General features: G+C 37.3%; 1 protein-coding gene across 1 annotated transcript in view; it reads left to right on the top strand.

Annotated features, from left to right (window-relative positions):
* Positions 1–17,728, top strand: part of LOC136878799 (uncharacterized) — a 140,301-nt gene that overhangs the window by 94,007 nt on the left and 28,566 nt on the right. Inside the window, exons 9-11 of the mRNA XM_067152281.2 lie at positions 355–469; positions 11,008–11,150; positions 13,110–13,310. Of these exons, the coding sequence (XP_067008382.2) occupies positions 355–469; positions 11,008–11,150; positions 13,110–13,310 (459 nt within the window). The remainder of the gene's footprint in view (positions 1–354; positions 470–11,007; positions 11,151–13,109; positions 13,311–17,728) is intronic.

Below are 17,728 nucleotides of genomic sequence, written 5' to 3'. Positions count from 1 at the left end.
TATCCTCCTCCATTCACCTCACGTCACCCCATCACCGAATTTGGTTTTTATGTACAGCTTCATCTATCAGTTTTATTCTTAACTTAGCACCTCATTCTGCTTACCCATCTGACATTGTACACTCCTGTTTCTGCCAGCAATCATTCGTGCTACCTTCATGTCTCTTACTTCTAACTGACAAAAAAGGTCTATTGAACTTTCACTCCTGTACAACCAAGTACAGCAAACACTGTTGATCACAACAATGAGTTCACTGTATTAGTTTTGCTGCATCTTGATTCAGTTGTATGTAATAAACAACCATCCTGCGAGAAGTATGTGAAATGATTAATGGAAATTTATTATTTCTTTCAGATAAGATATTGTGTAGTGCAAGCTGTACAAATAACAGCACCTTGCCACCAAAGATTATCTTACATGTGATTTTGGATGCTACTTGGTGGGGCTACGAAGCAGTCCGCCTACTTGGGTGAGTGAGTATGATAATTATCCATCAAATAATCATCTCATATAAACTTTGGCAAATATCTTCACAATATTCTTCTTCTTCTACTCCACTTCTTCCACATTTTGATGGGGTTCCAGGTACGAATTGTGTTGCATATGTGGAGTTGGTCCAATGTTACGGCCGGATGCTCTTCCTGCCGCCAACCTTCTGTGGAGAGATGTGTTCACTGTCGCGTGTTTCTGTGATGGTTCGTAGTGTAATATCTTGTGTATATGAGGAGAAGGGTGTTGGAACAAACACTAGCACCTACTGCCTAAGTCAGAGAAAGTAACCCTCCAAGTGGCAAAAGCCTGATATCAGGCGTTTTATACGTTTGCCCAGTGGCAATGCCTGCTATCAGGCGTTTCGACATGCTCTTTATTTTATTTCAATAATTATTATTTATCGAAATGTGCTAATTACGAATCAATTGAAGGAGAAATGTTCAGTCATAATCATGAAATAGTTTGTATAATAGCATCTCGCACTAATCTAGTGTAAATCGTTGCCAAAATAGCGTCATAATTCCACTGTCTTGTGCTAGCTGCTATATATTCAATGGCCGGCCACATGTATGTCTCAGCTGAGCCAGCTATATTTAGTAGCCAGTTTTCCTTCTAATATCAATCTGAAGTGTTGATATGCATTCATGTCAGCAATACTGAATCATTTCCTCACAGGGAGAGTGAATAAATCTTCAAAGGGACTGTCTCAGATTGTTTTAGGTACAAAACTTGAACCTAGGCAAACCGTTTACTTTAGTCAAGGTGACATTCTACTGGTTGCTTACAAAGAGACGAAAACACGGCAACCAGTTTATTGTCTCAAAACGGGATGTCATGCTGAGGACAATGTTGTAAGGAGTCGAAACGGAAATGAAGGGTTGAAACCACTACTGATTCATAAGTACAATACCTTCATGGGAGGTGTAGATAATAAAGACAAGTACATTTTTCATGCCACTTGTTCCAGACCCATCAGAAGGTACTGGAAACAAATTTTTTCATATCTTCTAGATATGACATTATTTGACGCATACATCCTGTACATAAAGAACACTGATAAGCCTTTAGCAAGATGTGGCTTCATGGTCAGTATAATTAGGGGATTGCTAAATGAACAGTTCCCAATTCCAGTTGTGAGGTCAACAGGTCATGCAGGAGGCCCCTCTCATGCTCTCGAAAAATTGCCACAGAATAACAATCGCCTATGTGTTGTGTGCTTGCAAGTAAAGAAGAAGAAGAAATCTAAATTCTGATGACCAGGATGTAATGGTGGTATTCACCAGGTGTGATATCATAAACTAGTGCACTTCTGGAGACCTGACAATCGTGGAGTAAAAAGAAAGTCCCACCCAAGTGACTCTGAGTGAAATGTACAAGTGGTAGCATGCCATTGTTGTTCACATTGTAGTATAATTTTTCCAGCTAAAAACAGTATTATAAACTATATACCAGTATGCAACTATTTACTATGAACTGGTGCTCCTTTTGTATGTGTTATTTTTTTAAATTTACATAAATATAAACATATTATATATAGCAAAACTTTTGCAAAAGTAAATAATATAAACAAATTCAATATATTTTTGGTCTTACACTTTGTGGATGATAAATAAAAGCTTTAGAATCATCATCATCTTATTCCTTGTACACTTTTGAGGATAAAAGGTTGTGCTGTTTATGTATGTATAACATGTCAACGATTTTTAACACAGTTTACACTAAGAGTCTGCAACACCGGTAAAATATCGCTGCCATTACAGGATTAATGACCGCCACTTAGAGGGTTAACCATTCACAATTAAAATCCCCGATCCTGCTGGAAATTAAACCGGGAACATTTTGAACCAAAGGCCTTGATGCTGACCATTCAGCCAAAGAGCTGGACAGATATCTTCACAAGAATGCTTTATATTCAATACATTCTTTATTAACTGGTTTTGATTAGTTGCAGAGGAACTGATTTCAGGGGTGCAACTAGGGGCGGGGGGGTTACTGGGAGTTAGAACCCCTGATATGATCAAGGACAACGGTTTTACAGTGAATGGTATGTTCAAATTACAATCTAAAATCCAATTTTTATGTAAATTTGTTTGTTTGTTTGTTTGTTTGTTTGTTTGTTTGTTTGTTTGCATATAGTAGTGGCGTATATTGTAGATACTAGGAGGAATTGTGAGGGTGGATGTGGGTAATGGGCTTTGTGCCAACCCTGTACAGTGTGTATTTGTAAAATCAGGCACAATTCTTCTTTGAAAGATTTCCACATACAGTACTAATCTCTTTTCATCTTTTGCTTAATAGAGACTAAAAGGTCTTGTACCCACCATTGGAATGTTTACAAAAATAAAATAAACAGAAACTATTAATAAACAATAAACTAAATATTCAGAGACATAATTTTAGAACCAACAGATCAAATTATTTTACTTTTAAAAACAATTCTCCAAAATTTTTCTGTACAATGATGTGATTAAGTGTAAGAGAGGACCATGAGTCCTAACTTCACCACTGCTATAAACCGACCGACCGACCAACTGCTTAAAAAATATAGATACATATATTAGAATTTTTCCGTCTATTTGATCTTATTACAGTTTATTATTTTCACGTCTGTATTGATGAAGTTCATGATTGTAAAGTGGGGGATAATTCCACCTAATCAATACTGCTTATAAAAGTACAATGTATTTATACTTAAAAATACTTTATTTACAGTACCAGTTCCAATCTGTATTGATCATCCTCAACTGCCTTAAAAACATGGGGAAAAACAACATGTACAACATGTGATTCATCATGCTTTTTAATTACATTCTTAAACAAAGTAATGTCCAACGATTTGAATATGTACATGGTATTCATGAAGATTTGAAAATTTATGCAAATATAGAAGTTTGTCATTAAAAGTAACATTTTCTATCCCATTTAGAATTAAGTTTATTGTTTTTTGCAACAAAAATATGTACAACATTCATCGGTTGACATTAATGATGTTTAATGAAATCATGGTTACTATTTTTAAGATTAGAAAAATAACTTATGCAAGCTGTTGAAGATTTATTTACAAAATGAATGTAGAAAGTCAAACCCAATCTAACACAAAAATAAGCTCACAAAGAATTGTAACGGTTGCAGAAAAAAATACAGGCGAGGGCAGGCGAAGGACTCTCCTGCTCGGTTTTCATAACAACTTTGCCTGACCTAGGTCGGATGAAAGGAAAGACATATTATTTATTTATTGTGAACTGACTGACCTGGATTGTTGCCTGGCAACATGGATGGCTAATAGTATGGCACAAGGATGCATATCATACCATATCATTCCACACCAATTTGCACGTGTGTGCTTATGCAAGTTGAAAACTATGTTATTTCTGTCATAACTGTCCTAAGTCTGCTGCAATGGTACCATTCTGTGAAGCAATCTTTATTGAATGATACACACATCATGGGCTGGAACTTAAATTCAGACATCAATATGAAGCAAATGTAGGAATTCTCACATTTCCTGCAACTTTGTCTCTAAGGGTTGTAGGGCAACCTTTGTGATACCATCATGTTGGGCTCAGAAACAGCTTTCTAACAATACCCCTTGTGGGGAATTGGAATTTATATTTTGACAGTCAAATTGATGATTTCACTTGTAACCTGTAAAGGAAATTTTTATTTTGGTTAGTAACTCACTATGCATGTTCATTACTTATGTTTATTGGTTATTGTATTAGTTAGTCGGTTTTCTTACAAACAAATTGACACCAGAATGGCTCTCATCATTTGAGCCATTTGCTCGCTGCAGTGGTTTGAAGTGCACTGAATCATTTGAGTTCAAAGGTTCATGGTGCAGCTCACTGCTGGTGGCATCAGCACAATACGATTCTCTGTGAAGCATGTAGTCCAAGGAACAACCTATCCAAGGGTACATTTGCATTAAAACCTATTGCTTACTGTAGAGGGGTAATTGCCACGGACCCAAAAACAAAATTTTGTGATGCTCACTTTCCAAACACGAGTCACCTCAAAACATGTTTGAAAATTGTCAAAGACCAGAGTAACTGTTATAAATTTCATAGTCCATACTTCCTCTTCTTGTACCATATCCTCATCAGATGCCGGCTATCATCAGGATGATCTGATTCTTGTTCTCAGCAAGTCAGAAAAGAGTGGGGGTAATGAGTTCATACCATTCTCGTAGATTTCATAGATTCGTAGATACTTCCTATTCCTCCTTCCTTCAATTTTACTTTGTGAGATAAGCTGAAGGAGTCTATACTTATCATTTCAAATGATATGTCCAAAGTACTCAAATTTGTTCTTTTTGATGTGCATGATCACTAGCTTTTTGCTATGTATTCTATCAACCCATGTTAGTCTCAGCAGATATTGATAGCACTAAATCTCAAAGGAATGAAGTCCATACTGAAATGTGTTAAAAATCTGGGTTTTAGTTACAACAATAGATGTTTTTAATTGTCTACATGTTTATTTTATGGTCATTTCACTTTTAAAGTAACAGTTTTGTTGATTCTTTTTCTTTTTTACAAATTGCTTTATGTTGCACCGACACGGAGAGGTCTTATTGGCGATGATGGAACAGGAAAGGGCTAGGAATGGGAAGGAAGTGACCATGGCCTTAATTAAGGTACAGCCTGGTGTAAAAATGGGAAACCATGGAAAACCATCTTCAGGGCTGCTGACAGCGAGGCTCCAACCCACTATCTCCCAAATACTGGATACTGCAAGAGACTATTCTCATTTTAAATCCAGTTTTGAAAATCAATTGAAAGGAGAATAATAAAACTTTGTTTTACACCTATTCAATACTTAACTAGCATACAAAATTTGGATTTCATCCTTATTTTGTTGCCAAATTATTCAAAAATGGTACATGTTTTGCTCATTTTCTGAGCAACTTCAGCCATATTGTCACCACAAGGTTTATTAGGAACACTGATCTTGAATTTGTCATTAGCAACCTTAAATAATACCATTTTTGAGCAACCTGATTAAATATAATTATCTTATATATTACTTCGTATGGCTGTGATAGGATATAAAAATTATTAACATTGAAATTAAAACTATTACAATATTCCCGTATGTGACGTCAATTAGTTGATCTAAGTGTAACAATTTTTTTCACATTCTGTTAAAACTATTCTTAAAAGTTTGTGTTCGAAATTAACCCTCTACTGCATGAATTATTTTTTGTTTTCGTTTGGTGAAGAAAATTTCAAGCTTTAATGTTCAACATACGTTCAGTGTATTAGATGTACCAGCAATTCTTAACTGGGGCTAATAGCTTAACACTCTTATGTGATGTGGATTGCCATAGTTGAATATATATACGATTTTCCAGGATTTTACGCTAAGCTTTTAACATTCAAAGACCGAACATTACTACCTACTGGCCATGGGTACGTACTGCAAGGCGCAAGTACAACTTGCAGAACCGTAGGTCGGTAATGTCTTAGAGGTTGAGCCAGAGGTACTCCTGAAGCCTGTGGTAATGTGATGGGGAGGGCCCACGTGGTTAGTTAGCGTGGATGTTGACGGGGTGGAAGGAGTACCTTTGGTTGTATTTTGTCTTATGTTATGTAAAAAAAAAACAAGGCATCACTGGGATAAGTGTTTAATTGATTGTACAGTTGAAGGTGTGCCGTAAAACTACCTCTGTCTACAATATTTATCCATTTATACAGGTGAAAAGTTATTTGTTGCCTAAAGGCAACAGTATGCAGTAGAGGGTTAAAATGTTTTATTAAAATCTTGAAGAATCATTGTCACTTCATATAAACTTGAGAATGAACTATATTACACTCTCAAAACACATTATGAGATCAGGCACAATTATTATTGTGTTCGTCATCATAATATCTGAAACTCTAATGTGCCATGATGATGTTGCACACTTTGATATTAGCATTTGTTGAAACTTGTTAAATTCAACATTTGCTGTTGTCTAATCAAGATTTGAATATCTTATGTGAAATCACAATTCAACTATCAACATAAAGCTTGAGAGTCCCCATCAGACCTAGGCCCTGCTCACTCACACAAGATATTCAAATCATGTATACAAATTCAAGATCAATGTTCTTAATTAACCTTGTGATGACAATATGGCTGAAGATGCTCAGAAACTGAGCGAAACATGTACCATGTTTTGAATAATTTGGCAATAAAATAAGGATGAAATCTTAATTTTGTATGCTAGTTAAGTATTGAATAGGTGTAAAACAAAGTTTTATTGTTCTCCTTTCTACTGGATACTGACCACACTTAAGCGACTGCAGCTATCGAAAAACAGATCAGATTTAAGGCTTTTCAGGCGTTTGCTCTATTAACCAGCGTTTTGTCTTAGGTCTGACACTAGACTCATCAGAGTGGGATGTGTCAGACCCTACCCACTGACGCTGGGGTGTATGCAGGTGAACTTATCAGAAGCCCTATATAAGAGGCACAGTCTGATAACTGCATACGGGAGATAAAACTCCACAATGGAATTATTGCCCGCCTAGCAATTCCGAATGGAAATTCTAAGTTCCCAAGGGAGGGAATTAGATATTTTTCCACCAATAGAGCATGTCAAGCTCGGTAGTTTTGTTGATAGAAATGGTTGAAACAAAAGAATACAGAATATGAAATTTGCCAAGGAAGAACTGGAAGTAAATGAATGTCTTGAAATTCAACAAGATTTGGCTGGAAGGCAGCTTTATTCTGAAGACGGTAATTTAGGCTTAACTGATGATGTTGCAGGTGATGATCCTGACAATATTGAAATTGGTGATTAAGATAATAATTCTGAAGAGACTACAGAATCAGAGGATGATAATAATGATGCTATTGTTTTTACTTTCCAGTAACTTCTTTCTTTGGTTTTCAGGGTTGTTGGTGTACTGAGAGTTTTGTCCTTTAAGAGTGCTTTAACATGCCGGTAAATTACGGACATGAAACTGACGTAGTTGAACATGTTCAAGTAACATTGGCGAAGCTGGGGGAGAGTTAGTCAGGCTTGAGTACTGTAAAGTCAATAAAGATCAATGATGAGATTCTTAAATTGTAGTCTTGAGTGAGCGCAAAACAGTCGAGAGTCAATGACGACCATTTGGGAGTTTGTCAGTGAGGAGTAAAGGTAGACTCATACCTGTTGTCATAGGATGAACTGCATGGATCAGATTTTCTTATTATATACATTGTTTCAAATGAGCCTGTGCTCACTCATCTGCATTGTACGTACTAATGCTGATGGGTATTCCCAGGAGGAGCATTCAGTTTGATCAGCCCATATGGAGCAGATGACATCTTTAGGATTTTCCGATAAGTGTGTGAATGAACCTGTCATTCTGTTAGCAGTTGTTAGCTCATTTTTATTCGGTCTGCTTTCTACTTGTGAATTTTCCAAATCACTCTTTATGGATTCAGCATAATTGATTGTTACAGAGCAGCAATAAGAACAATTGTAGAATTTGAGATATCCTGACCGAATCAGGAAACAATGTATGATACTTTCCATAATCAACTCTTTTCTTATTCATTTTGTGAACCCAAATTCTCCCTTTTTGCATCCATTTCAGATCTTCCTCTTCCTCTACCAGCAAGCAACTGACTGCTACAACTTCTTCCTCACTATCCACAACAGTTAACGAAAATAAATTTTTAAAAATCAAAGAATAGTCAAGAAGATGAACTTTGCTGAACAATGTTACGCTATGAACTGGGCACTTTTTGAAGGCAAGACTCCCTGCTGGAAAAGCAGATGCTCTGAATCAGGTGTGCCATAGACACATAGACAAATCTGATCCATGCAATCCGGCAGATGTGCGCCTACCTTAAGACAGTCTTGCTTACGCGAAGTGTGGTGAGTTGTGAAGTGGACAACTCTGGGAACAACACTGTGTTGGGAGAGGCCCTGCTGGAGAGCGTACAAACTGTGTGAAGTGTAAAACTTGATTTCAAGTGAACTTTTAAAGTTAAAAATTTCATGATTGTTCCGTATTGAATAGTGATATATACAATATTAAATGAAGGATGGATCCACCTTTCAATACAAATGCAGTTGAAGTTCATAAGCAGGTCTAGTACAATCCTGTTATGTTGCATTCACATATGAAGATGTAAGAAGATGTTGTATTTGAGATCAATAACGAGTTAAAGAACTTGTTCTAATTTGCAAACTTGAAGGATAAGTAGTTACAAAACTGAACTTGTGATATGCAGTTATGTATAGTTGTTGCTAGGCAGGTCTTGTAGGTATTGTGTTATGAACATTAACTAGAATTGCTTCAGCACAAAATAGTGTTAATTTTTTGCCTGTGATCATTGTGTTCATTGTTTTTAGACCTTTAGACTTAATTTTTGCACTGCTTTGCTCATTGGCTGATGATGACACTTCAAATGTGTTGAAACCAGTCACAAATGAACAGGTTGTAACTTCTATTTGGTTCAACTTAACAACAGAGTATTGAAAGGTGGATCCTTCCTTCTATTTGATATTGTATACTCAAGTGAACTTGTTAATAACTGTAAATAGTAGTAATAGTAAATAATAGTAGGCCTAGTGGCAGTAAATAGTAGTGGAGAAATTGCTGAAGGGTATGGACAGAGTCTTGGGGAAAGAATACAAGATGATTTTTTTTTTTTTGCTTTACGTCGTACCAACACAGATAGGTCTTATGGCGACGATGGGACAGGGAAGGGCTAGGAGTGGAAAGGAAGCGGCCGTGGCCTTAATTAAGGTTCAGCCCCAGCATTTGCCTGGTGTGAAAATGGGAAACCACGGAAAACCATCTTCACGGCTGCCGACAGTGGGGTTCGAACCTACTATCTCCCGAATACTGGATACTGGCCGCACTTAAGCGACTGCAGCTATTGAGCTCGGTATGAAAATAAATAAATCCAAAACAAAAGTAATGGAGTGCCAGTCGAACAAAGACAGGTGATGCAGGAAATATTAAATTAGGGAATGAAGTCTCAAAGGAAGTGGATGAATATTGTTACTTGGGTAGTAAAATAACTAACGATTGCAGAAGTAAGGACGACATAAAATGCAGACTAACACAAGCAAGGAAGGCCTTCGAACATTGATACAGGAGTTAGAAAGATGTTTTTGAAGACTTTCATATGGAGCGTGGCATTGTATGGAAGTGAAACATGGACAATAACAAGCTTAGAAAGAAAGAAAATATAAGCTTTTGAAACATGGTGTTACAGAAGAATGTTGAAGGTGAGATGGACAGATTGAATCACGAATGAAGAGATAATGAATCAAATTGGTGAGAGGAAATGGATTTGACTAAGTTTGACAAGAAGAAGAGACAGAATGATAGGACACATCTTAAGACACCCAGGACTTGTGCAGTTGGTTTTTGAAGGAAGTGTAGGTGGTAAGAACGGTAGGGGTAGACCAAGGTATAAATATGACAAACAGATTAGAGTAAATGTAGGATGTAGCAGTTACGTAGAAAGGAAAAGGTTAGCACAGGATAGGGTGGCATGGAGAGCTGCTTCAAACCAGTCTATGGACTGATGGCCCAAACAACAACACTAGTTTAATAAATCTAGTCTGTAGTAGAAAACTGAGTAGTCACTTTAGTTTTAGGAACCCTGACAACCTGTCACAAGATGAAATACGAGGGTCGAGTCATAAGTCATGGCACCTATTTTTTTTCTCATGAACAGGAGGCAACACAGAAAATCTAAGGTATGCATTTAAAAATATAGGGTATGTACTTATGCATAGTGCCTGAAGACAAATTCTGACTCCAGGAGATTCTCGTAGGAAAGTGACAGAACACCGGCCATTGGTAAACATTGTTTTATTATGGTATAGACAGAAAATACACAAGACTACGTACAAAGGACAGGTCTGCACTGGTTACAGACCTTCGAAATAATCACCCACGGTTTCCATTGTGCGTTGCCAGCGATGGGGCAGGCGCTGAATACCATTCGCTGCATGTGTATCGCTAACGTGTGACACCTCTCTCCGAAATACTGTTTCGATGTCCTCTTGGTTAGCAAACCGTTGTCCACGTAATGGCTTCTTGACTTTGGGGATTAGATCATAGTCACACACCTAATGCTTCCCGCAGCTCTGCATGGCATTGGCGTGCATTTCTGCCACAAAGAACTGCTATTTTAATATACGATCGTTGCTCCTGCTTGTTGACTTCCATTTTGTGAGGGGCAGATGACCTTTGATGTTAGGCCCCTTAAAACAACCATCATCACCATTTTGTGATTCTCTCGCTCACACACTGAACTTGGGGGCATGCTTAGACCCACACTGTTGTTTACATACACCATCTAGTGACATCATCCACAAGTATATACCGTACATTTCCAAATACATATATCAGATTCTTCGTGTTGTCTCCTGTTCGCGAGAAAAAAAATAGTTGCCATGACTTATGACTCGACATACGTATCATTCCACCTCAGTCCATTCAGTTCACATTTTCTTGACAGTAAGCTTGATTATGCTCACCACTGCCAGGTTAATGTTGATTTTGTGTTTAGGGCTCTTGCCGAAGGAGTGTACGTATCTCACCATGGCAGCAGTATGGGGATACTGGCAGGTCGAGGCTATGCCACAGGATGGTTGGTGAATACAACCAACAGCTACAGTAACTTCATACAAGGACTTAACAACATTACCAAATGTAAGTATCAGCTCATTCATGGAAATAAGATAGAACAGGCTTTTCATGAAATTTCTTCATTACAGTGAACTTTACAATTCTTTTTATCATCATCCTCCTCCTCCTCATCATCATCATCATCATCACTGAGTACCATTTTTTTAGGTTAAGAAAAACTAATATTAGGTTTCTTCAAGCCATGTTTTAGGATTTTAAATTTTGTATTTAGGCACTCATCTTTTTTTCTTTTTTTTTTTACAGAAAAACAAACCAATGTAAATTAACTAAGCATCTCCACAATCTTCTATTTCCAACTAACTCTGTAGCCTAATTTTGTTCTACACCTCTTAGCATTAAATCATTATAAATTTTACATATCAATCATTACATAATATTTGATGCCAAATCTTCTAAAAATTGGACAAATACACATATCTGAAAGACGCTTAACACTTACAGTGCCGAAAAGTGTTTTGTGGCCGTCACGTGGAAATATGACTACACACTAAACGAGCTAACTACTGCATCCATAGTATTTTTAAAAAATCTGCTTTACGTCGCACTAACACAGATAGGTTGTGTGGTGATGATGGGATAAGAAAGGGCTAGGAGTGGGAGAGATGTGGCTGTGGCCTTAATTAGCCACTTGACGCTGACCTCCATATGTCATGTAGACCTGCTTTTCTTTACATCCTGTCGACCTCCATGCGAGGCTATGCCACAGGATGGTTGGTGAATACAACCAACAGCTACAGTAACTTCATACAAGGACTTAACAACATTACCAAATGTAACCAACTTCATTTTGTTCTAGTTTGTAAAATTTTAAAAACCTTCCTTCTATGTATGAATCAGCCCAAATCAGTGTTTCTTTTCTTTCTTTTTAAAGAGTTTGAAATAGTCTGATCTCTTTCTGCATTAGAACATATAGACTTAAATTTCTGCTGCATTTTAGCAGATGTATGTAACATTACAAGTTGTTTCGTTATGTGGATTGATAGTATAGATCAGCATCTTTCACTGATATCCATGTTGGCATCATCTGGTGAGGATTACTATAATATTCTTTTAATGCCTTGAAACCTCTTCCAACTTGTAATTGCTTGACTCGCTGTCAGTTTGAAATAAGATATAGCATGTTGCAGAAGCATGGCACAGTGCAGTTTGAATGAAAGAGAAGTAAATAAGTTTCAATAAGTCAGACAATAACAGCACTACATCAGACGGAACTGAGCAAAGTGAGAGTGGGTGCATAACATGAGAAATGAAAGCGCATGGTGCTAAATGAATCTTTGAACTATTGTTTGTGGTTCTTCTGCACGACGTTCCCAAGGGAACAATTTTTCTAGTTTTTATTGCATTGTGAAGCAGCTCATGTAAATCCAAGAACATCACTTTCATTCCATATAAAGTGTGGAAGGTTTCTTCTTCATTAGTAGACTATAAGATAAATATTAAGTCAATGAATGTAAACTACATTCTTTTGAGTCTCTACAGTAAACATTTGAAAATAATTTGACTTAACTGTTGTAACAATGAATTTTTAAAGAGATCGCTGCATTTTTTTATTGTTCACACCCGAATCACCTCTGTCCATTGGGTAAAGCGACACTCAATGTTCCCCATTGCTGAGGGGTTAAGGTACAGCCCCTAAATTTGCCTGGTGGGAAATGGAAAACCATGAAAAACCATCTTCAGGGCTGCTGACAGTGGGGTTTGAACCCACTATCTCCCAAATGCAAACTCACAGCTGCGTGACTGTAACCACATAGCTGACCCACTCGGTGCTCAGTAAATATAAGCAAATTATCACAGTAAATAGTCAACAAAAATGTAACCACGCACATGCAAAGTGGTTGTTTTGTCAATGGCAGGTACAACATATAACTAAATAGTAAAGAAAAGAAAGACTCTACCAATGTTTTTTCTCATGTTAAAATTTGGTCATCATTTTGTTTATAGACAATATTATATTTTCAGGGCCCACAGACTTGGACCTGCCTCTTTCCTTGAGTACACTGCTAGGAACATTAGCAATGGAAACCAAGGAGAATTTACGAGAAGGCATGGTGGGAGGACCCTCCCATGTAGTCCTTGTATTGGGATACAGTGCTACTATCAGTGATACAGATCGTAAGAGGACTCAGCAGATGGTACAGCTGATTCGCAAGCAGCAGCGAGGTAAGTCGAATCTATTCTCAAATTCATGATAATCTGACAGGTAAATTTCATGCTGTGTTTGCAGGTTTATATCAATCCTTTTTGTAACTAAAAATCTCAAGTATTAAAAAAACAAAGAATTAATACCTTGGTAATTGTTCAGCAACCAAAACCTACAGTACAATTGAACCTAAAGGCTCCATTTTGTCCATGTATGCATCTTTCCCATGTTACTGTATGGAATGGAAGGATGGGCACTTACTCAGACTCTCTGCAAGAGAGTGGAGGCATTCGAAATGTGGATGTACGGATGGATGCTTTGCATTTCTCGGACAGACAGAATCTGAAATTCTGAGGCGTTGGTTCAACTGGGTAAGAAGAGCAGAAAAGCAGAAACAGGATTTTTTTTTTTTTGTCAAACATTGTTACAATATGAACATTACAAATATACATACCTCCACTTTGTCCAGCACAAATCTCACATGGAATGACCGGGATTTGAACCATGGAACCCAGCGGTGAGAGAAGGAGGAGGAGGAGGAATAGTTTGTCTCATGAATAGTTCTTGAGGGTGTTATACTTTGTCTTGACAGGGAATCTGTAGAGTTTTGCAAATCTGAGTCTCCAAAATCCAAAGCTCTGTTAAATCCGAGCATTATTTGAATTTTTCTTTTAAATTTAAAGTGAGTTTTCTACAGCATTTTATTCCCTGCTTATTCCCGCAACATCGTCATACTGTGCCTACTCTCTACTGAGATCATGTGCATGTTTGTTGTCTTGCCTGAAACTAAAACATTTTTGAGAAAGAAAGGTCTGTCTTTGAAAGCAGTTTTATTGCTGAACAAGGCAGCATTACATCCAGATAAACAGGAATACTATTTGATAGAATTCATGCTTTATTTTTGCTCCCTAATGATGTAAGTAATGATGCACCATATGGATCAGGGCGTTTTGGAATTTGTAAAAAAAAAAAAAAAAAAAAAAAAAAACACCAGTATCAGCACCACCTGCTACTTTCACTCCTGGAAGCAACAGAACGTGAGGAAAACATCATGAACTTCCCCAAACAGATAAACGTGAGAAACAGTGTGTATTATCGGTTGGCAGAATCCTGGGATGAAGTGAAGCCACACTCACTAAATCATGGAAGAAGATTTTAGGAAGTGCTGTGTCTGCTGACAGTAACTCCAATGACAGCAATGATGATGACATACCAAACTTGTCAGATTTAATCTCACAGATACCCAGGTGTAAAGATGCTAGTGAAATCAAAGTTACAGAATGGATGAAGAGTGATGAACTTATAGACGCATCAGTCATTCAAATGTTGAATGAACCAACAGAAGATATCGAGGAAGAAGTTTTAGTATAGATGGCAACAAATTTGTCTAATAGTGAGGATCTCATTGTGTTGGAGGTGGCACTACTCTACACAGAACAACAACCAGAGGCAACTCCCACTGACACCACTCTGCTCTGCAAGCGATGGCATGACATTCCTGCACAGAAATGATGCAACATTCAGAAACAGAAGTGAGTTAAGAACTTGTTTCAAAAAATAACCTTAATCCATGCCATAACTCCGTAACAAATGACAATACAGGACCTTAGCTTCAATTGTTGCCAATTTGTTTCATGTTTCATGATTTTCCCTGTATTGGTCTGTGTAATCTGAGTTATTCCAAATCCGAGGTACCTTCCCCACCATTTACCTCAGATTATTGATACTCTACTGTAAACATAACACACACGTTAAAAAAATCCACAGCCTGTTTCAGCCGGGTCAGGAATGGAATGAATGAAGCTTCCTCTAGCGGCGAGGATAGGAATTAAGCTGGCTGCCAAAGCCTGTCGCACTCCTCTGGGGCAATGATTAAAGAGTGTCAGATGAAATTAAATGATATTGGAGAGTGTTGCTGCAATGAAAGGCGGTAGCGTAAACCACAGTATCCGGAGAAACGCCTGTCCCGCCTCCACTTTGTCCAGCACAAATCTCACATGGAATGACCGGGATTTGAACCATGGAACCCAGCGGTGAGAGAAGGAGGAGGAGGAGGAGTAGTTTGTCTCATGAATAGTTCTTGAGGGTGTTATACTTTGTCTTGACAGGGAATCTGTATGTATAAAATCCCTATTGTGTCATTCGCAGCAATATTGAGATAATGACGTTTCAGCAGTTGAAATTGGCACCATATATATATTCTTACCTGCCATTTATAATAAAAATATAACAAACATCTCAGGTCCATGATTTTTGTAACTGTTAAAAGAAAAGTACATTGTTTTCAGAGAATTGATTGTGCCATGTTGACGTGCATGTTGTCATGAGGCCGAACTTTGTCTGTCCATAAATGATTTTACTTGGGAGGTACGTGGCTTTCTTTATGGTCCTCGTAGGACTTCATTCAAGTGGACAAGGAGAGAGGGTGACACATACTGTAATGCATTCACTCGCTGAAGCTGAATTTTGCGCCTATTACCGTATCAACCAATATAACAACAATACTATCATTGCCAGCCAACGAGAAGAAAATAAAACAACATTATACCTATGTGCTGCCAGAGCTTAAGCAGATGGACTCATGTGGCTGCCATATTGTTCGAGCCAAAATATTATATACCAGTTGCTCTCTGTTATTGATCAACTTACGACTTTTAAAGCTTGTAATATTCTTCTTCACAATCTAAATAATGATACTGGATAGAGCAACGGAGTGACTTACCATAGTAAAGCTAAAAATTTCATAATGTTCCGTATTGAAATGTATCACAATGAAATTGAAATAATACATCAGTTAGTTCAACCTATTCAATACAAATAAATACGAAATGTAGAGTTACATTCCTATTTAATTATAAGTGGAAGCGGTACTGGTTTCGACCCCAATCCGGGTCATCATTATTTTGCCTCTTCAACTGTTTTTAATTTCTTTCTTACCTATGCATTGTTTTTTGCGTTTTATTCGGCTGATGATGACCTGGATTGGGGTCGAAACCGGTACCGCTTCCACTTATAATTAAATAGGAATGTAACTCTACATTTTGTATTTATTTGTATTAAATAGGTTGAACTACCTTATTTATTATTTCAATTTCACAGTAAAGCTACTCAAAACTATTGTTCATAATAAAATTCCGATGGACTCTACTTCAGGAAGAACGTGTTTTATTTCAGGAATAGATCTGAAAATTCTAACATATCTTTCGTTCTTAAATGGAGGTAATTTCCTCTAAAACTTTACATACATCTGGGACAAATCTCTCCATTCCACTGTTTAGCCACGGACAACTGGGCCTATATGTAGCTTTCTCATGAGTTCATAGGTCCATAGATGAAATGGCACATGGCTTTTAATGCCGGGAGTGTCCTAGGACAAGTCTGGCTTGCCAGATGCAGGTCTTTTTATTTGACGTCCGTAGGTGACCTGCACGTCCTGATAAAGATGAAATGATGATGAAAACAACACATACACCTGGCCCCCGTGCCAGCGGAATGAAGCAATTACAGTTAAAATTCCCGACCATGCCAGGAATCGAACATGGGATCCCTGAGATCCATAGATGTCAAGTACAACTGCCATCTGCAACTACACTCAAAATGGTTCATATGGAAATTTCATAATACCTGTATGATTCTGTACAATTGACATGTACAGTACGTAACATGGAAAGTGTAACTTTTTCATAAGATACAAACATTAACATGCTCATTTCAGTTGTTCAATTACATTTTACATTATAATTTTGACCATCAAAGATAGGCGTACATACTAGTAATATGTACAAAGTTGCAAAATATGAGATGTAAAGGTGCTGTTAGTGTAGGATGATCAATTAAGACTAATTAACTTTATGGTAGTGGTCACTCTGCCATAAAATAGTACAGTATTTATGTACTTTATATAATAGCAATTCGTTGCTACAGTTTTAAATGGAATGTAGTGTATCGAATGCATCAATTGGAATGAAACTCTGCAGGATGATCAACAAGGCTGCTTGCCTGCAGTGATTACATAGGCTGACCACAGCAAGACAAAATGGGGGCTTGTGAACAGGAATCCTAGTTAAAGATTATATTAATAAGATGCATGTTTATAGGCTATATAGATGAACAAGATTTCATACTACACAATATTTTAACTTCTGTTACACAGCTCAACAAAATATAAAAAAATTAATCACTTGCCTAGAATGTTGGAACCAATTTCTTGTATTTCGGCAGTGTGCTGGATTCAGAAAAGACTTCATTTTTGTTTGAATTGGCTCTTGTTTCTTGCAATAGAGAATTCTGAATTTGTGATTTTACCAAACAAACAGTAATTTATCAGCAAAAATGTGAAATATCTCGGGGTTACTTTAGACCGCCCACTTTCTTATAGAAGACATTGTCTGAACACCAGAATAAAATGGCTGCCAGAATAATGTGGCACGGAAGCTGA

This window comes from Anabrus simplex, chromosome 8, assembly GCF_040414725.1.
Source record: "Anabrus simplex isolate iqAnaSimp1 chromosome 8, ASM4041472v1, whole genome shotgun sequence".
Lineage (NCBI taxonomy): Eukaryota > Metazoa > Arthropoda > Insecta > Orthoptera > Tettigoniidae > Anabrus > Anabrus simplex.
Note: the sequence above shows the minus strand (reverse complement) of the source record. Positions and strands in the feature narration are given on the sequence as shown.